General features: G+C 54.0%; 1 protein-coding gene across 5 annotated transcripts in view; it reads left to right on the top strand.

The window, feature by feature from the left end:
- The window catches only part of Ptk2b (protein tyrosine kinase 2 beta), a 97,978-nt gene extending 78,104 nt beyond the window's left edge, over positions 1–19,874 (top strand). For 3 of the 5 annotated variants that reach the window (XM_070016721.1, XM_070016718.1, XM_070016720.1), the window contains 20 exons: positions 460–499; positions 863–909; positions 1,569–1,619; positions 1,998–2,095; positions 2,789–2,873; positions 3,169–3,269; positions 3,486–3,601; positions 4,325–4,425; positions 4,601–4,690; positions 5,616–5,820; positions 7,337–7,445; positions 8,557–8,622; positions 10,133–10,258; positions 14,383–14,529; positions 14,658–14,693; positions 15,018–15,042; positions 16,302–16,348; positions 16,806–16,943; positions 17,133–17,213; positions 18,821–19,874. In XM_070016721.1, coding sequence (XP_069872822.1) covers positions 460–499; positions 863–909; positions 1,569–1,619; positions 1,998–2,095; positions 2,789–2,873; positions 3,169–3,269; positions 3,486–3,601; positions 4,325–4,425; positions 4,601–4,690; positions 5,616–5,820; positions 7,337–7,445; positions 8,557–8,622; positions 10,133–10,258; positions 14,383–14,529; positions 14,658–14,693; positions 15,018–15,042; positions 16,302–16,348; positions 16,806–16,943; positions 17,133–17,213; positions 18,821–19,036 — 1,925 coding nt within the window. In that variant the 3' untranslated portion in view covers positions 19,037–19,874. The remainder of the gene's footprint in view (positions 1–459; positions 500–862; positions 910–1,568; positions 1,620–1,997; positions 2,096–2,788; positions 2,874–3,168; positions 3,270–3,485; positions 3,602–4,324; positions 4,426–4,600; positions 4,691–5,615; positions 5,821–7,336; positions 7,446–8,556; positions 8,623–10,132; positions 10,259–14,382; positions 14,530–14,657; positions 14,694–15,017; positions 15,043–16,301; positions 16,349–16,805; positions 16,944–17,132; positions 17,214–18,820) is intronic. The other 2 variants (XM_070016722.1, XM_070016723.1) reach the window with 1 other exon arrangement.
- The last annotated feature ends 104 nt before the right edge of the window (positions 19,875–19,978 follow it).

Below are 19,978 nucleotides of genomic sequence, written 5' to 3' on the forward strand. Positions count from 1 at the left end.
AAGCCAAGCCCATGAGACAAAGCAGGGAATCTAAGCCATAGACCTCCAAGCCAAGGCAGAGGTTGTAGGAGTGTCGGTGGTACTGGTACACGGTTCCCCTCAGGCTCATTTTGAGCTATCAGTTGCAGGACAGACTTGGCCCAGGCCAGCCACCCCTGGCCCGGATGGCCATGGAGATGTAAGGCCAGTTTCCATAGAAGCCCTAGAAGGACCAGAGCCATTGCCAGCATTGCTGGTTCCTCCTGCGTGTGGCTGTGTTGGGGGTTGTGTTGAGGAGCAGGGTCTGGGCTGCTGGATATCACGTGCACCTGGCAAGCAGAAGGCTACAAGAAAGATTCAGTCCTGTACAGCTTCTACCTTGAATGCCAAGAGAGCAGAGTGGTGGGATGAGAGTCCCTTGTAGGAGCAGTGTCCATCCAGACCCCTGGTTCCAATCCTCCCCTCCTCCTTTTTCACCAGATGGTGAGAAGCGGAACAGCCTGCCCCAGATCCCTACGCTGTGAGTACATGGGGGAGGACGGGGGTGGGGTGGGGGGTGAGCTGCGAGGGCCCGGCACTCAGCCTGTGTCTCACAGGGACTCACAGGGAGCCACTGCAGCCCTGGTTCCTGGAGGCACATGGGAGACCCAGCCTGGTGCGGGGTCGTCCCTGCTAGCACGCCTGCAGGGACAGTCCCCATTAGCACCTGCATCATCGTGGGGGGCTGCTGTTCCCTCCAGCCCTTGGAGCCTCCTGGCTTGGTGCCGGCCAGGCTGGCTGTTTCTGCAGATGGGGTGGTGGGCGAGGGTGTGCCGGGCTGCTCGGAGAACATGGCTGGTTTCTGAGCTCATCCAGCTCCTGTACTTCTCTCCAAATCCTGTAGAAACCTAGAGGCTCGGCGGTCCCACTTCTCAGAGAGCTGCAGCATAGGTGAGCCTGCCCCCGGCCCCTGCCCAGCCCCCTCTCCCTGTGTGTGCGACATGCCGAGAGTCAGAAAACGGCCCTCCCTGTCACTGCTCCCTGAAAACTTGAAAACAGCACTAACTGTGCTTATCTTCATCAGTTCAACTGGCTTCGCCCAAAAATACCAAACACTTATTTGTCCCAGTTCTGAAAGCTGGTGGGTAGAGGCCCTCAATTCCATTTCCTCCCCAGTTTGAAGGTGACCAGGTGATATGCTCATCTGGTAAGGAGAGAAGGAGAAAGCAATAAACCTAGAATGGGGCTCCACCATCAAGACCTCACTAAATCCCTCTCAAAGGCCCTCTGTAAAACCATCAATCACACTGTAGGTCAGAAATCCGGTGTGTGAATTTGGGAGACAAGCATCCCCTTCATCAGGTGTTTTTGAAAGGTCAGCTAACTTGCCCTGAGTAACACAACTGGGTCAAAGCAGGCAGGGCTTCAACCCAAGAGTCTCAGCCTCCGTGAGCGCCCTGATGCCCGGGACAGGAGCCTCGGGCTTGCCCGGCTTTTCTCCCCTGAGCCTTGAACTGAGCCGCTGGCCTCCCGGTGGTAACCACACCATCAAGGCTGGCTGTGCAGCGAGCGCGTCTTGCTGCACACTGGGCCTCTTCCTTTCTTTGCAGAGTCAGACATCTATGCAGAGATCCCTGATGACACCCTGCGGAAACCTGGAGGTAGGCTCTTGACCCCCCCTAGGCCCCAGAAGGGACACTGAAGACTCTGAGACACCCCAGGGGCACATTCTGCTTTCCCTAAATCCTCCCACATGCTAGGACAAGGACAAACTGGAGAAGCCTCTGATCTGAAGGCCGAGACCACTTGTGGATTAACCTTGGTGGGCCTGTGCCCTTCTGTGGAGATTCTAAGCATAAGAACCCAAGTTCCAGGGAGTGGGGTGATGGCTCTTTCCTGGATCTGAGACAGTAGAACATTCTAGATCTCTTTCCCAGCTCAGTCCCTGGATCTCTGGTGTGTGGCTTGGGGTGTGGGGACACTGAGTTTCCTAGGGGGTGCAGCTGCTCTCTGCTCTGTGGCTGTCTTCTTGTCTGCAGGTCCACAGTACGGCGTTGCCCGTGAAGATGTCATTCTTAATCGTATTCTTGGCGAAGGCTTCTTTGGGGAGGTCTATGAAGGGGTCTACACAGATCATGTGAGTCCCGGCCTCGCTGCCTCCTCTTCCATCTGTCTGCAGGGCGGAGCAGGAGCTCAACTCTGAGGCCAGGGCAGGGGCAGTGGTGCCCTGGAGCCTCATCCACGAGGCCGGGGAGGGTTTATGAAATTCCTGGAGAGTGATGGGGACGAGACTCAGCCAAGAAGTGGAGAAAGCCGTCAGGACGGAACCAAAGGCAGGACGTAGGGAAGTGGTCCCTGGGCTAGGGGACGGGATCCAGTGCCAAGAAGAGGAAGGGCAGTGTTTGGACACATGAGAATTGGTCTCAGATCCCTAGAAGGGTGGGCAAGATTTGCCCTGTGGTCTTGCTGCTAGAAGGCAAGAGCCCAAGGGCAAGGTGAACACAGTTTAAATCCCAGCACTAAAGACAGAGATGAGCCAGGCTCCATCAGATTGGAGGCCCTGCGGGTGCTCTGCCACATACCTGCAATCCTCGGGCAGATCCCATGGCCTCATCAGAACATTCAGGCTTACTTGATCTCTGAAGCCATCTCTAGTTCTAGCATAGCCAGATCAAGAAGAAAGGGAAAAACGAGAAGGAGACAGAGGATACTATACTAAGCAGGGACCAGCTGCTCAGTATAGCTGCCTCCTCTGGCTGGATCTGTGGGAAGGTGGAGAAGAGAAAGCACTAGGCTGGACTGAGAGTCCCTGAACACATGCCTGTTGCAGAAAGGGGAAAAAATCAACGTAGCTGTCAAGACCTGCAAGAAAGACTGCACCCTGGACAACAAGGAGAAGTTCATGAGTGAGGCAGGTGGGCATGCCCTGGCCCAGGGCCCCTGAGAGGGTCGGCCCTGCGGAGGAGGGAGGCCGGGGATCCTGGAAGCCAGAACGTGAACAGTGCTGTGCCCCACTTGGGAGAGGGGCTTTACTCCCTGTTTTCACCCAGCTGGGACAGGAAATTGCACCTCTGTCTGACGAGCTGGGAGGATAGCTCCGGCCTAGCACACATGAGGCCCTAAATTCCATCCCCAGCACAAAACAAGCAAATCAGAACAGCCGATGCCACCCTTGAGCCGCCCCTCTGCCCTCTCTCTCACGCCCCACAGTGATGATGAAGAATCTGGACCACCCGCACATTGTGAAGCTGATAGGCATCATCGAGGAGGAGCCCACTTGGATCATCATGGAGTTGTACCCCTACGGCGAGGTGAGCGGAGAGAAAACCCTGCCCGCAGCTGGGCTGAGCAGAGCCCAGCCTCCTGCCTCCCAGGTTCTGCTGAAGCGGAGGCCCTCCATCTGTTAGAGGAAGTTGCTGGAACAGCTTTCCACCATTGGGCTTGCCCCTAAAGGAAGGGAAGGGTCAGTAGCAGTCACCAGGTGGGTTGGAATGAGGGGTCCTCATGCCACCTCTCCCTTCCTGCAGCTGGGCCACTATTTGGAGCGAAACAAGAACTCCCTGAAGGTCCCCACCCTCGTCCTGTACTCGCTGCAGATATGCAAAGCCATGGCCTACCTGGAGAGCATCAACTGCGTGCACAGGTGAGGCTGCCCTGAGCGCAGGCCCTTCTACCTGAGCCCCAAGAAGATGGGGGGGGGGAGGGCATGGCACCTGCTCAGGCTGGAATCCCGAGGTCAGATACTGCCCTGGATGCCAGTCCATCTCCCTCATGGCTGGTTTTATTCCCTTCTCCTGAATGGACAATGCTGCCTTGGGAACATGATGACCTCATGGCCCAGGGAGACAATGCTAGGAAGTTCACCCTGCCATTAACATTACCTCGGTGCCTGGCTGTGTGCATAACCACGAAGGATATACACACATACACACATGTCGAAGGAGGATCCGCTCCTTCAACACGTACAGCGGACTTGACACTTGGTTCCACACACCATGATGATCAAAAGAGACAAAAAGCCTTTTCCTTGTGAAACTCAGATTCTATCCTGAGGGTCACATGTGAGCGGCCAGTGGGCAAGAGTGAGGAGGGCAGGACGGCGTTTATTGGTTTGCAGTCACATGCTCTGCAGTCGTCTTTGCAATGGTGGGAAGAGTGCCCGTGGAAGCAAGCAGGCACCGGGCGTTGGGTTGCCAGGCACGCAGGTGGCCTGGTCATTCTCCGCTGCTCCAGCCCAGGAGTGAGGTCACCTGGGTGGAACCCTCCTCCGGCCAGTCTGGGCACATTCTCAGCCCCTGTCCGTTCTCCCCCCTGTACCAGGACCCCCAAAACGCCATCCCAACCTGGTCTCTGATCTTCCTTCCAGGGACATCGCTGTCCGCAACATCCTGGTGGCCTCCCCCGAGTGCGTGAAGCTGGGGGACTTTGGCCTGTCCCGGTACATTGAGGATGAGGACTATTACAAAGGTGAGGGATGTTCTGGTCACCGCTTTGCCCCTGGAACGTTGTCTGAATCCAAAATCCCGGCAAAGGGAAGCTAGGGTTGGACAGCCCAGGTCAAGGGTCTTTGGAGAAGAAGCTGCATCATTCTGGATGTTTTCTTCCTGAAATGTCTCCTGCAACTTTTTTTGCCCACCCAAAGCCTCTGTGACTCGTCTCCCCATCAAATGGATGTCCCCTGAGTCCATCAACTTCCGCCGCTTCACCACAGCCAGTGACGTCTGGATGTTTGGTGAGTAGAAATTTTGCAAGGGGCTGGGAAGGTGGCTCAGTGGTAGAGCACTTGCCTCGCATGCATGAGGCCCTGGATTTGATTCCTCAGCATCATATAAGCAGGAAAAGCTGGAAGTGGCGCCGTGGCTCCAGTGGTAGAGCGCTAGCCTTGAGCTGAAGAGCTGAGGGACAGCGCCCAGGCCCAGAGTTCAGGCTCCACAACTGACAAGAAAGAAAAAAAGAAAGGAAGGAAGGAAGGAAGAAAATTTTCAGGGTAGGTTTGAGAAAGGGCAGAGCCTCACTTCTATGCCAGGCCAGGCCCAGGGAGCACAGGGAGCAGGGGTCTGACCTCCTGGCCTACACGTCCCCAGGGTCCTGTTCTACTGTGGCAACTGAGAAGACCTGGAGGTGGCCACTCAGTGACAGAGGCCAGAGACTGGCCTGCACAATCTGGGCCTGTCTGCTTGAGAGGGCTTGGGGACAGAGCCGTGCCCCACCACCCAGACTTGCAGCCTATCCTTGGAGGGGATCTGCAAACAGGAAACTCAGAGCTTCCCTGTGAGAAGGAGGCAGGGAGGCAAAGAGCCAAACTAGGTGTGGAACATCGTCCACTGCTCCTGTTTTCCAGCTGAGCAAACTGAGGCTCGGATAAGTGAGGGGCTTGCCCGGGATCACAGAAGCAGTGAGTGTTGCTGTGAGGCTTCTGATGCCAGCTTCTGCCAGGGCTTTGGACCTCACAGCAGGGCCCGAAGAGAGCCCAATAACGCCATGTTGAGGGGCTCAGGGAGGGTTCAGGCAGTGCAGACGTAGACCATTGGTCCCCTGGGTGAGCGACCATGGTGGCGTGATCCCAGGAGAGGTGGTGAGACAGCCGGGTGCTGCTCCCCAGGGAGAGCAGCCTGGCCTCTCCCCAGCACGGGCCTGAGCCTCCTCTCCGCCCTCAGCCGTGTGCATGTGGGAGATACTGAGCTTTGGGAAGCAACCTTTCTTCTGGCTGGAAAACAAGGACGTCATCGGGGTGCTGGAGAAAGGGGACCGGCTGCCCAAGCCGGAGCTCTGTCCCCCTGTCCTCTACACCCTCATGACACGCTGCTGGGACTACGACCCCAGTGACCGGCCCCGCTTCACGGAGCTTGTGTGCAGCCTCAGGTGAGCATGGGGTGGGGGCTGTGGGCAGAGGGTGGGCCCAGGGGCTCAGTGACACAGAGAGGTTTCCACCGAAGTCAACCTCGCTCCCACCTGCTGGGTGAGAATTCAGGCTGCAGGTGGGCTGCAACTTGTCCCCAGACCTGCCTTCTCTGCACACAGAGTCATGTGTCCACATGGAGTAAGCCAGTCCTCGCAGTAGAGGCCTGGTGGGAGCCCAGTACCCAGGACAGGGGTTCTCGGTCAGCTCTGCTGGGGGGGCAGAAGGTAGCAGGTCACAGTCAGACATGAACCCACAAACAAGGTGACCCTTAGGAAGCCTTGCTCATCTGGGCATGTCAGCACCAAGCACAGTGCCTTGCTCACAGCATGTGCTGGGAAGGTACTTCCTTAGATGGAAGCAAAAGACCAGAGCAAGCTTGGGGTGGTAGCCCACGCCTGTAATCCTAGCTGCTGGGGAGGTAGAGATCAGAAGGATGGCAGTCCAAGGGTAACTTAGGTAGAAAGTTCGCAAGACCTCATCTCAATTAAACAAACACCCAAAATCTAGATGTGGTGGTGTGCCCTCCTACAGGGGCAGGAAGCATAAATAGGAGGATCATGGTCCAGGACAGCCCAGGGAAAAAGCAGAACCCTTATCTCAACAATAACCAGGGCAGGGCTGGGAAGGTGGCTCAATGGTAGAGTGCTTGCCTAACATGCATAAAGGCCTGGGTTCAATTCCTCAGTACCACAGAAACAGAAAAAGCTCAAAGTGGCGCTGTGGCTCAACTGGTAGAGTGCTAGCCTTAAGCAAAAGCAGCTCAGGGACAATGCCCAGGCCCTGAGTTCAAGCCCCAGGACTGGCAAATAATAATATTATAATAATAGTGATAGTAATAATGAATAAATAAATAAAAATAACCAGACAAAAAAGAAGCTCAAATATAGCTAAGCTGGTTGTGAGTCCACCCCTCCCTCAGCCTCTGGCATACGCACACGTGGAGATTTTTCTTCTAAGGCCATTTTGATGAATCTAATCCACCACGACAAATTCACAATTCAGTATGAGAGGTGAGGGCACCTGAAGATGCCCTTTCCCATTATCCCAGGGGAAACAAATATGTCCCACACCACACTGGAAGTGTGGGGGTGGGGTATATACTGAGACATGGACCCTGAGCCTGGTCATGGCGGTCGTTTGGGGCAGTGGGAACATCTACAGGGTGTTAGTGGCGAGAGCAAGCCAGGAAGTGGTTAGTGTGGAAGGCAGGGGCAGCGAGCGTCTGCCTCACAGTTGGGATCTGGTTCTTTGTGGATCTCTTTCCACCATTCCTGTGATTCTCCCAGGCTCAGCTGGGGTGGCCTCCGGACCCTTATCCCCCACCCTGGCCCCTCTTCAGGGCACAGGGAGGGGGTGGAAATAGGGTTCACTGGTCCCCGTCCAGGCCTTCCTAGCTCCACCATAGTACAGACATGAGGCCAGGAGTCTCTCACTTTGACCCTATTTCTCTCCCTATCCGACCTGTCACCTTGGCAGCGACATTCATCAGATGGAGAAGGACATTGCCATAGAGCAGGAAAGGAGTACCCGCTACCGACCCCCCAAAATCTTGGAGCCGGCCACCTACCAAGAACCCCCGCCCAAGGTAGGCCCAGCCCGCAGGCTGGTTGGTCCTGTGAGCCACGGCCCCGCCCTCGTCGGCGTGGGCAGCGCGCTCCCAGCCTCTCTGTCCTGGAACCCGATGTCCCTCACTCTTGGCCCCTGTCACTCTCGCCTTGAGCCTTGATCATGGATTTTGAGTCAGTACACACCGTGTGGAGAAGCTAGGTCAATTCCAGCCCTCCAGAGTTTCCTGTGGGAGGCTGGGCACTTTATTCTGGAGGTTTCTAGGGATAAGTCAGATCCTCTTGAGGACATGTGGGTGGGGAGTGTCCTGAGCTCAGGATCCAGGGCCCCGTCACCCCATTGGGTGCATGGGTCCTGAGAGACCAGGCTAGCTAAAGCTGCCAAGTGGAAAACCACAGACCAAGTGGCTTAAACCAGACATCTAACTTATTGTTCTGGAAATTGAGAGGTTCAAGATCCAGACAAAGTTGAACAAGTGAGTTTAACTTCCAATGATGTCCTCTTCCTATGACGCCACCTGGCGATGTCTGTCCCTGGAGGACCCCTGGTGAAGATCTCCTCATGGGGTGCCACCTTCATGACCTCGTCTGGCCCTGGTCTCTGTCTCAAGGACCTGCGTCCTAATGTCATATTGGGATATGAATTTGAGGAGGACAGAAGCAAGGTCCGACCTGGTCCCAGCCCTTTCCTCATTGCTCCTTTGGCCTGGATACACCGCCCTTCCCTCCAGCGCAGCTCAGTTTTCACCTCCATGAAGTTTTGCGACTTCCTGGGTCCTTAGGGTCTTCCTGCCTCTGACTGTCTGTGGCTGCCAGCTGCTGACTCAGCAGGCCCTCCCCGCCCCGCCCCATGCTGCCCATGACAGACCAGCAGCCCCGCCCACCAGCTATCACTCCAGGAAGGCAGAGAGGCCCTCACCACTCACCACCCACTTTCCCATCTCTGGCACACACTCAGTGCTCAAAAGTGGCCGTTAGATCATTTTTTCTGATAACTTGGTCCCCCTCTCTCCTTCACTGAGATGGAATGAGCTGCCACTGCCTCTGTCCTGACCTGTCCCCTGGGGTAGAGGGGGGCACAGTCACTGAGGGGAAGAGACAGTGAGTGACACAGCTCTGTTCTCTCTCAAGCCCAGCCGGCCCAAGTACAGACCCCCGCCACAAACCAACCTGCTGGCCCCCAAGCTGCAGTTCCAGGTAAATGCACACCTGGAGGGTGGGGCTGTCAGGGACATCCTTCATCCTGAAAATCCACCTGCATCTTTAGGGAGCAATGAGCACACGCTCAGGTGATGCAGATGCCTGAGGGGTTGGTTCTTCTTTGGTACCTGGGGCAGTATTTGAACTCAGATCAAAAGGGCAATGTTTGGGTCCTGCCAGACTGTATTCTGCTGAGAAACCCTGCCTACAGCCCAGTGCAGCTGTCTGCGTGCCTGCTGCTCCGTGCGTCTGCCTGCAGCTGCGTCCCTGTCCATGGCTGTCCTGGCCTCCTACCCTGAGCAGAGCCTCCTAAGAAGGAGTCCCAGGGAGAATGGGCCATATGAGGCCCCCAGAGAATAGAACTGCCACCAGGGCTCCCTGCAGAGGCCCTGGGTAGCCAGGAAAGAGAGAGCAGGGTCCCAGTCGTTAGCAGCCACAGATCTCCCCAGGCCTGCTCTGTGGTCTCTCTTCCCTCTGAGGAAGAGGCATCACAGACTCTTCTCTTCTCCTATACCCCAACACAGTCGTTGCTTGAAAGTGGAGCATCTCAACCAACACCGTGCTGGGTGCTCCTAACAGAAAGCTAGTGTTGTGTGATCATACCCCTCGTCTCAAGGAAATAACTCCAGGACCCACATAACCCAATCAAGAATAATCAGAAAAATCCTCTTCATGTGGAGAAAGTGCCTTCATCCAAAAGATGCCAACAGTGTCCTGTAAAGACTCCATAAGAAGCATTCACAATTGTTTCAAAATAAACACAATTACATACATCATCTACACACACACACACACACACACACACACACACACACACACACACACACACACACACACACACACACCTCTGCATCCATGTGCACAGTCCGCCCTCCCTGACTGTGCATTCTGCATCTGTGGATTTAACTAACCCAGAATCAAATATGTGCAAGGAACACAAGTGTGTTTGTACCAAATGTGTGCAGACTTGTTCCAAACAGTGCAGGGTAACAAATATGTGTGTAGCATTTACATTGCATCTGTTACAGGAAGTAAAGCATGCTGGAGGGCATGTGCAAATTCGATGCAAATACTGTACCACATGAACACGCTCAGGTTTGAGTTATCCTCAAGGCATCCTGGAACGAATCCCCTGGGACACAGAGGCACCACCATGTGTGCATTTATTTACCTGTAGACTAATCACATCGATCCGTTCATAACACAAATTGTGAAAACAAGGCCTTTTCCAAAGGGTCCTCAGACGGTCAGCAACCTGTGCACACCCCCTGTGAGCAGAGCATCAGGGGAAAGACATGTTAGGCAAATGAGAAGCCACATTGCTCCACCATGTCTCTCCAGCAGGGCCACAGAAATGCCATGCCTAGTTCTTTAATAGCTCTGCAAGAGTAAGCCTACATCCCCAGATGCTCACGCATTGTGTCTTTGTGCTCCTGTTTGTAGCAGCTAATTGTCTACCCTCTTGCCTTGTCTCTGTGCCTTGTGCTTCTTTGCTTCTCCTGAATAGGTCCCTGAGGGTCTGTGTGCCAGCTCTCCTACGCTCACCAGCCCTATGGAGTATCCATCTCCTGTTAACTCTCTGCACACCCCACCTCTGCACCGGCACAATGTCTTCAAGCGCCACAGCATGCGGGTAAGAGGGCTCTGCATGCTGGGTCCCAGCCCAACTGAGGAGACGGCTGGAGGGAGGAGGCCTGGGACCTCGGGGTCCCACATCCGCAGCCTCAGGAGGTGCTCTGTGCTTCCGTGTGCCAGGCAGGCCACTGAGGGGACTCTGTGACCTCCTTCCCTTTGCAAACATGTAGGAGACGAGGGACAAGCCAGTCTGTGTTCCAGGGGGCACTGGCTGGACCGGACTTGGCCCTCGTTGGTACTGGTGCTGTGGCAATGGATGGGAAAAGCTTCCCTGTGGAAGGGTAGAGGCTGGCGGGCAGAGCATGCCAGCCGTGATGAGGCTGGAGAATTGCCCCAGGCTGCCTTTCTGCCTCATCGCTTCCGTTGCTAAACCTTTCCCCAGTCAGAGGAAAGGTTTCCTGGTGGCTGCTTCTCCTGCTGTTGCTTCTGTGGATGAGGATGTGGGGAAGGAGCTTGGGGCTGGTGTGAACTCCGGCCCAGGAAGTGGCTGGAGAAGGGCTAAGCTGTCTCCCTGCAACTTCCCTGTCCTCAGTGACCCTTGAGGCCCTTAGAGCTTCCTGGACCAGATTTTCAGGTTGTTCACATAAAAATAAACCCCTTTCATGCAGAGAGCCACCGGCCCCCAGCCAGGTCCCCTACTCCAGTGACCTCTCATGTAGTCAGTTGCCACTTACAAAACAGACTCAAAACCCTATCATTTCAGCTCAAATTCTGTATATGTGCATGATATTTTGGACTTGGGACGCATAACTCTAAATTTTTTGTGGGTTGTAAAAGTACATGTTTATTATAATAGATTTGGAAAATGTAGGCAATTATGCTGATACACTTCTGTGCTGTTATTCTTAATTTAGTAAAATTTTGCAATAAGCATGTTAGAGTCCCAGGCAGCAAGATCTGTTGTGAAATGATTCTGTAGCCCACCTCATTTTATTCTCTTACATTAATTTAACCAGTTTCTTTCTTTGCATGTGCCTAACAATAATCAAACTACAATTTCAAACATGTTCTATAATTTAGCCAATGTTCAGTTCCTCCACCCTCCTGCCCTTGTCTCTTTATTCATAATTAATTAAGTTTTAGGGAGCTGTACTTAAAAGTATGTTCTTAAAGAAAGAAGCTATTTCTCACACTGGAAAGGCAGAAATGCCTTTCTCTAAGCTCTGCTTCATAGTGGGCACTTTGTTCTATAGCATAGAGACAGGCTGTGCAGCATGAGAAAGGATCCTTTGTGCCAGGGGTTTAGAAGTAACTACTATAGGAAAATCTGCCCAAAAGAACATAATTAGCATTTCTTTAAATAAACAAGAAAAGTTAAAAATATAAACGCCAATGTCTGCTATAGATCAGAAATGTAGAGAAAGCCTCTTCCAAGTAGAAAGCCACAAAGGTTTAATAACTGTGCCCTCCCCTCCACGCAATGCATTTGAAATCATTTAATAAGGATTCAGAGATGGCAAACACAATTGTCTCCTGACTGGCTCTATAGCCTCACCCATCTGCAAGTCTGTGGTATGCCACAGGCTGGAGGGCAGCAAATTTCCTACCAAAGATCTCACAATTAGTAATAGGTGCACTTAGCATGGAGGCCAGGCGCTGTCCCCGGTGCTGAAGAAGGAACCAGCTGGTCTTGCCTGCAAGGAGTGTAGAGTCAGAAGGAACAGGTCAGGTGCATGCTCACCTGTCACACAGCCAGAAAGTTCTGGGGGCCACAGAGTGAGAGGTCAGGAAGAAGAGGGAGTCCTGCCTGCTGCTTTCTCCCAGCTTGGCCTTGATGGTTTGGATGGGAAGAAATGGTGCCAGGGATAATAGAAGCTGAGGCACCAGTAGGAGCCAAGATTGAATGATAAAACCAACCAACACACATAGGGCAGGTAGAGGAGATGAAGGGGGAGCTAGAACAAGGAGAGGTCTGTGTGAAGTTGGAAATAAGACTGGCAGGCTGGATTGTAACAAGATTATGAAAGGTGTTCCAGTTCATGTTGTGTCATTTTAAAACACAAATACCAGATTCCTTCTAAGACATACAGGTGGCCTAAGAAAAACACCTGGGGTACATTTCAGCACATTAGCCTAAAGAGATTCCGGCTCCAAAATACCTTGATTAGACTATTTAGTAAGATCAGGCCTGGGACATACAGGGCATGAATGTGTTAGAAATCTTTCCTTAGTCGTTATAATACTGTACAGTATTTTCTGGACTCCAATAACTATTCCTACTTGTATTTAATCTTACTCAGTCTGTGCGTTTTTGGTATACCTGTGCTTTTCTAACTCTATATTTGGAAATCTGGATAGTTAATTCCTGCTTTTCACTATTTGTCAGTAGCCTGAGGCAGCCAAACCATTGCGTCAATTATGTTGACATTTCACTGGGCATAATGATAGCCTTAAAAGTCCATCATTTCCCACCACAGTGTCTTAATCCATTTTAAGTTGCTATAACAAAATACCTGAGGCTGGGCTCTTTACACAGAAAAAGGTTTTATGTAACTCCCAGTTTTTGAAGTTGCATAGCATGACTGGTGTCTGCTTGGCTTTGGTGAGGCCCCTGTCTGTGTCTCTGTGGTGGATGGCATCAGGGTGGAGACACCAACATTCTGTCTACCTACTGTCTTCTCAGCTCCTGGAGAGGGCCACTGTATATTTAAAAATAACTCTTCTCCTAGTGTTCAGACCCCTACCTGCTACACCGTGCTTGCTTACTGAATACTGAATTGACTAGTGAACAAAGAATATTTAATGAGAAACCTAACTTGTAGGGAAAAGTATTGTTAGGAATTAAGATTAGCTTTAAAGCTCAATGGGAAAAACATCCCTGCATGACTATTTTTAAAGAATATTGTGATAGTCAAGTATGTCTTAGAGGAAACTCTCCTGGGGGGTATGGCAAGGATACTGTCATCTTCATAGTATTTTATTTCAGTGATTTGGATGTGAACCAGCCACATCATAGGAAATGAGTGGTCTCTGTTTTGTGTTTCTATGACGCTGAAGAGTATGTAGCCTACAATGAGCAGGAGTTTATGTCTTGCGTAAGGGTGGTCTATGGTGAGGGCTATGTTGTCATAACGTGGGTGAGAGAGGACGTGGGACATGAGGGAATCAGACAGACTCATCCATTTATCAGGGACTCTTCCCAAGTTAAAGGCATTAATCGATTCAAATGTCTCTTCTTGCAACATCGTGCATTGCACTAGAGATGCAGTTGGGAACATGGGAACACATTCACACCACAGCAGGAGCAGAGGGGCCTACTAGCTTTTGTGTCCTAGAAGGACCCTGTTTCTTGCAAAGGCCATCCCTGGCCACCCCTGCCACCAAGAGGCTGCTTGTCATCCTCTGCCAGTTCCAAAGGCCAAGGGATCTTGAGTTAGGAGGAACTGAGAAAAAAAATATATATATATATAATTATGTAAAAATATATAACTATATAAAAATTATATAAATCAGCCCTGGGGAGTTAGAAGGAAAATAGGAAGGCATCAGCACCCATTTATCAGTCCCAGAGCCCCCAGATGTATGAAGATCAGAATTTGGTGAGTAAGGAGAAGAACACTGGTGAGAAGAGCACTTGCCTTGCCTCCATACAGCAGCCGTTCATCACAGCATTTCTCTGAACTTGAGTTACATTATCCAGCTGTGGCCCTCACTGCATACACTTTAATAGAAAGGCCTGCTCAGAAATCCCATGCCGTCCTACACATTGTGGAGCAGCAAAGGGCCACTGCCCAGAGGAAGTTCCAGAACGGCTGGTGTGACCAGTGCCAATGCCTTTGGGGATGGTTTGTGATTCTAAATCTATTAAATGACAACAGCCTTCACAAAGGCCACCTGTGTAAACAGAACTCGGCCAGTCACCTGAGTATAGCATGTCATTGATAGATCACATAATGGTTTGAGTTCAGTGCACAGAGACACTACATGTTCTGGGGTTTGGTGTCCCATTGCAACTGGGCATGTATGTGGGGCATAACCCAATAACGTGGCCATGGGTTTAAGAACAAATGTATAAGAACAGGACCTGGTGACACAGCCAGGACTTTGGCTCCCTTGGGGCTCTGGAGGCTTCCTCCATACCCTGGGCCTAAGAGCAGGGGCTCATTGGGACTGTTCTCCCAGGAGGAGGACTTCATCCGACCCAACAGCCGAGAGGAGGCCCAGCAGCTCTGGGAGGCTGAGAAGATCAAGATGCGGCAAATCCTGGACAAGCAGCAGAAGCAGATGGTGGAAGATTACCAGTGGCTGCGGCAGGAGGAGAAATCCTTGGTGAGCCAGCCCTTTAGATTTGCTTCACCTCTGACCATCTAGACACAAGGCTTGCCTTGCTTCTCTGGACTTTCTACTGCACCCCGCCACCCCCCCTAAGTCCTTTGGCCTGGTCTCTTCCTCTGCAGGACCCCATGGTTTACATGAATGACAAGTCTCCATTGGTAAGTCACCAGAAGAGGCCACTTCTTAGAGTCGAGGTCTGGGAAAGAATCACCCACTCTGGGAGCCTCCCGCGGGTCCCCAGGCCTGCCCCTCTTCCCATCTTGGAGCCCATCTCTTCCCAGGGCTGATCCTACATGGTGGCTCTTTCCTGAGCACCTGTGTCCTTGGCACTGCCTTGACCTCTCAGGAAGGTCATGTGGGGTCAGAAGCCCTCCCCCCATCCATGGTGATGATTTCAAAACCAGCAGTGGAGGATGGAAAGAGAGGAGAGGGCGGCCTCAGAACCACGGGAGTGACAGTTCTCTTTCCTCCCTTCCTTGCAGACACCAGAGAAAGAGGCTGGCTACAGTGAGTGTTCAGCTCTTCCCTCCGGGATCTATTTTGTGGGGCCCCGTCCTTGCTCCCGGCCCCAAAGAGAGCATCAAAGTGTATCTGCAGATTGAAGAACCATCAGCCTTTTCAGGCCTGCCTTGCACACTCTCTCTTGTTCTCTCACTCTCTCTCTTTGGGCCCCTCTGCCCCTCCCCCACACTCTCAGCCTCTTCTTGCTTCGCCTTCCACCTGTGTTTGTTCGGAGCAGTCTGCAGCCCCCTTTCCATTTCCGCCCACCCTGTCAGAGGCTCTTTGTGGAGGACCATTCGATAGCCCGCCTCTCCTGGTTCCTACTGCCCTTCCTTTGGTTCTTCCTGGGATTCAAGAGACAAGGCCTGAAAGATCTTTCTCTGCCGAAGGCGGAGAGGGAAGAGGGGCGGTGATGAGGATGCCAATGACAGTAGTCACAGATTGCTCACCACAAACCAGAATAGCCCTAAGTCATGCACAATGTCAGCTCATTTCTTCTTCACTCCTGCACAAGACAAGTGCATTTTATCTGCTTTATACAAAGCACCAAATCAAGCATGGGATGGTTAAGTAACCTGCCCAGTGTCATACACTGAGACTGATTCAGACAGCTCCGAGTTGAGCCCTGGCAGCGTGGGCCCAAGAGGTCTTCTCCTCTAGCTGGTCCTGCGGCTTGAACTCAGGACCTGGGACTGTCCCTGAGCTTTGTGCACAAGCTAGCACTCTACCGCTTGAGGCACAGCTCCCCTTCTGGCTTTTTCATGGTTAATTAGGGATGAGAGTCGCATGGACTGTTCTGCCCAGGCTGGCTTCAAACCACAATCCTGAAGTCTCAGGCTCCTGTGCGAGGATTGCAGGTGTGAGCCACTGGTACTGGCTTCATCTAGCCTCCTTTTCTACAGATGAAAAGCCAGATTCAGGGCAGCAGGGGGGAGCAGAGCCTGGTCAGTGCACAGCGGGCAGACCATGTTGGGGTCTTCACAGATTTACCCTGCCCGGTAGAGCGCGCAGTCTCTTCCCCACGGGCAGGGCCAGGAATGGCTCTCAGGTGCACCCATGGGAGGAAGCAGCAGCGGCAGCACTGGCTCCCACCCCACACTTTCACTGCAGCTCTGCCACACCGGGGACCCCAGGAGACCAGGATGTTCTTCTGCTGCCCTCTTCCTGTCCCTGGGGTCTCTCCGTGATAGGGGAGAGGGGGTTTCTTGGGTACCAGCAGGTGGGAGGGAAGGAGCCCCAGCTACCCACCGTCTCTCCCGTTGCAGCCGAGTTCACCGGCCCCCCACAGAAGCCACCACGGCTCGGCGCACAGGTATGCACAGGCTCCACCACAGCTGGGAATGATTCTGACATGGGGTTCCACAAGGTGGAGACCACGGACTTTGGAAACTTCCAAGACTCTTGGAAGACCCATGAGGCCCAGAGAGGGCTAGGCCTTGCCTGAGCCATACAGTTAATTTAAGAGACCGCAGGGGAGAGCCACTTTCCTTTCTCCTGTGCTCTGAGGTCTGACCAGTGGGAGAGCTCATTGGTAAGGTCCCAGGCAGTGGAGGGATACTCCATCACCTAAGGAGTTTCGAAAGGGCCTGGGTCCCAGGGCCAGGGGATGGTTCACTTGGTCAGATGTAAGGCCATCGGCCAGATTCCAGGATGACTCCCTGCTAGAGAGCCGCTGCCCGGGTAGCAGGCCTGCCCAGGAATGAGTAGTAGCAATAGTGGGGTCCTCCTGGCTTCCCTACTCCTCCCCAGCCATCTGCCTATGCTCTCAGTCCATCCAGCCCACGGCCAACCTGGACCGGACGGATGACCTGGTGTACCTCAACGTCATGGAGCTGGTGCGGGCGGTGCTGGAACTCAAGAACGAGCTCTGCCAGCTGCCCCCCGAGGGCTACGTGGTGGTGGTGAAGGTGACTTCAAGGGCACAGCTGTGGGGGCGGGTGGGGGACTGCTGCACACTCCAGCCCTGGAAGGAAGAGGGGTGTTGGCAGCCGGCCCCAGGGGAACAGGTGGTCACAGAGAACTCAGTCCCAGGCAGCCTCAGCACGCAGGTCCCACAAAGCAAGCCGTGACCGCTGCCCCGCCCCTTGTCCCCGCAGAACGTGGGGCTGACCCTACGGAAGCTCATCGGGAGCGTGGATAGCATCTTGCCCTCCCTGCCGTCATCTGCGAGGACGGAGGTAAGTGTCATCACCCCAGACCTCTCCGCACGGGTCGCTGCCCCCCAGCCTCCGCCTGTGCCAGCGAGGCGCCCCGCAGGGCCAGCCCAGGGGCTTCCTGTCTGCCTGTCCAGGACCCCTGCAGCAAGCTCTCTCTGTGCATCTGAGCAGCGACCACCAGAGGGCCCCAGAGGGGCCCTAATTGCAGAGTTCTTCCCCAGTGAGGGTCCTACTGTGGCTTACCCAGAAACCCTCTGTCCTCCGTGTGCCACTGAGTTAGCAAACCTCCGCTGATGTCCAAATGAGAGTCTGCAGGTAGACAAAAGCAATGACTCTCAATGGCACCCTAGTCCCCAGCACCTGTGTCCATGTTACCTTGCCTAGTAAAAGTGAGCCAGCAGATATGATGATGTGAAGGATCTGGAGCCGGGGAGGTTATACTGGATGGATAACCCAGGGGGGCTGGTATAGACAACAGGTCCAGGTAAAAGGGAAGCAGAGCTCATGCCTGTCATCCTACCTACTCAGGAGGCTGAGATCTGGGGATTACAGTTCAAAGCCAGCCCAGGCAGGAAAGTCCACGAGACTCTTACCACCAATAAACCACCAGAAAACCAGAAGTGGTGCTGTGGCTCAAGTGGTAGAGCGCTCACCTTGAGCTGAAGAGCTGAGGGAATGTGCCCAGGCCCAGAGTTCAAGACCCATGACCGACCAAAAAAAGGGGGAGGGAGACGAAGTGGGGGGGACTTCATGACAAGAGCTGGGGCTGGAGTACCACTGCCACTGGAAGGGACCCAAGCCAAGGCAGCAACGGCCTCAGGGCCGGACAAAGCAACGACAGGCTTGTCCCCCCTGCTGCACAGCCAGAGCCTTTAGAATGAAGCGTCTCCGCGGATGCCTGCCTTTCAGCTTTCGATCTCCAGCTCTGTAAACGCATCGGCACTGTTTCATGCTACTGACTTCGTGGCAGCTTGCTATCCTGTCCCCAGGAAAATGTCTATAGCCAGTTGTCAGGCTCCTGTGGAGGCCTGTGAGCCCCTGCCTTCCATCCGTCAGCCACGCGGCGCGGCGGGCCGCTGTCCTTGTGGGCAGTCTGTGGCTGCTCAAGGCGGGCCAGAATAAGAGTGTTTAGGACATTTCTCACCTTCTGGGTGACAGCCACAACCCACAGAGAGGCAGGCCTGATGCTGACACTAGGGATGGCCCTTCTCTCCCTGACCCGTCCACTTGATGAGAAACCCTCAGGGTCTGACCTCTGGGCACCAGGAGGCAGTGGCAATAACACCAACAGCGATGGTAGTAGTAGTGATGGTGATGATGATGATGATGATGTGTTCCCAGGGGGTCCTAGACAACCAAACAAATGGTGGGTGTGTTTGACTGGACGGTGCACTTGACTGCTGGCCAATGAAAAGCTACCGCTGCGAAGGGCAGGCATGTCAGGCTAGCTCGGGCTTCCTGGTTGGCTGGGGGTCTGGAACGTGTGTTGGTCAGGCCTCGTGGATCTGGACCCATGCCATGTGGAGGACTGGATCCGGTCTAAGTTCGGGTCCAGTTCACTCCCTGAGAACTCTGACTCCCTTCCCACCCTCTGAGCAGCGGACCTCTCCCATGTGACCTCCCTATAGATTGAGGGCACCCAGAAGCTGCTCAACAAAGACCTGGCGGAGCTCATCAACAAGATGCGCCTGGCCCAGCAGAACGCGGTGACCTCCCTGAGCGAGGAGTGCAAGCGGCAGATGCTCACGGCCTCCCACACCCTGGCGGTGGACGCCAAGAACCTGCTGGACGCCGTGGACCAGGCCAAGGTTCTGGCCAATCTGGCCCACCCACCCACAGAGTGACCGGGCGGGCCGCCTGCCCGCGCCCTCCGCCTTCTGCCCCGTGTGTCGTGTGCCTCCCTGCCTTGCCTTTGGTCACGTGGTCTTCCGGGGAAGGCTGACGGGAGTCTTTCCCTCGCCCCGTTGCACGACCCCCCTGCTCCCACCCTACCCCAGACCGTGCTGCTCAGGCTGCAGCTGGACGGAGGGGATTCTGGGCATGGACACGGGCCGGGGTGACGTATGGTTCAGAGGGCGGGCGTGCTGCCACTGCCCGACACACACACCCCCACCCCAGCTTGGGTGCTGGGGTTTCCTGGGGCTCACAGTGGTGCTCCCCACGGCCGAGATTGCTTTATGCATGGACATGGCAGGCCCGCTGAAGAGCCAAGGGGCCCTCTCCCTGGCCTCCCCAGGCCTCAGGGGTCCCCTGCTGACGGAGGGCCAGAAAGGGGCTCAGCTTTGGGGAGCAGGAGGTGGTGAGAAAGCATCGGGCCTGATCCCTCTTGTACAGTGTACATTGGAGTTTATTTAATGTGAGTTTGGTGTGGACTGACTTGGGCCTGGGACATCGTCCAGGGCCAGGGACGCTGCACTGTTGTGAAACCAGGTGTCAGGTCAGGGAACAAGGCAGAGAGACGGGACGGAGGCCGCAACAGGATTTGGACCACGCTCTGCTCTCTACTGCACCTACCTTCTCTCACTTCCTAACTTCCTCCTCCTTCCTTCCTTCTTTTCTTACTCTTCCTCTCCTCTCCCCCATTTCCTTCTCTGCCCTCCTCTTTTCTCACGTGTTTGTGTAGCACATTCTTTTACCTTCTTTCTATTTGCCTTGTGGTTGAATTAAAATTGTTACCATTTGCTTTGTGGTTGGGTTGACTGTTTGATCCACTCCTTCTGGGAGAATGCTGACCTTGAATCCACTGTGCTCCTGGCGGACACAGATCAGAGTGACCCGTGCTGGGC

This window comes from Dipodomys merriami, unplaced genomic scaffold, assembly GCF_024711535.1.
Source record: "Dipodomys merriami isolate MVZ:Mamm:240054 unplaced genomic scaffold, mDipMer1.0.p SCAF_12, whole genome shotgun sequence".
NCBI lineage: Eukaryota > Metazoa > Chordata > Mammalia > Rodentia > Heteromyidae > Dipodomys > Dipodomys merriami.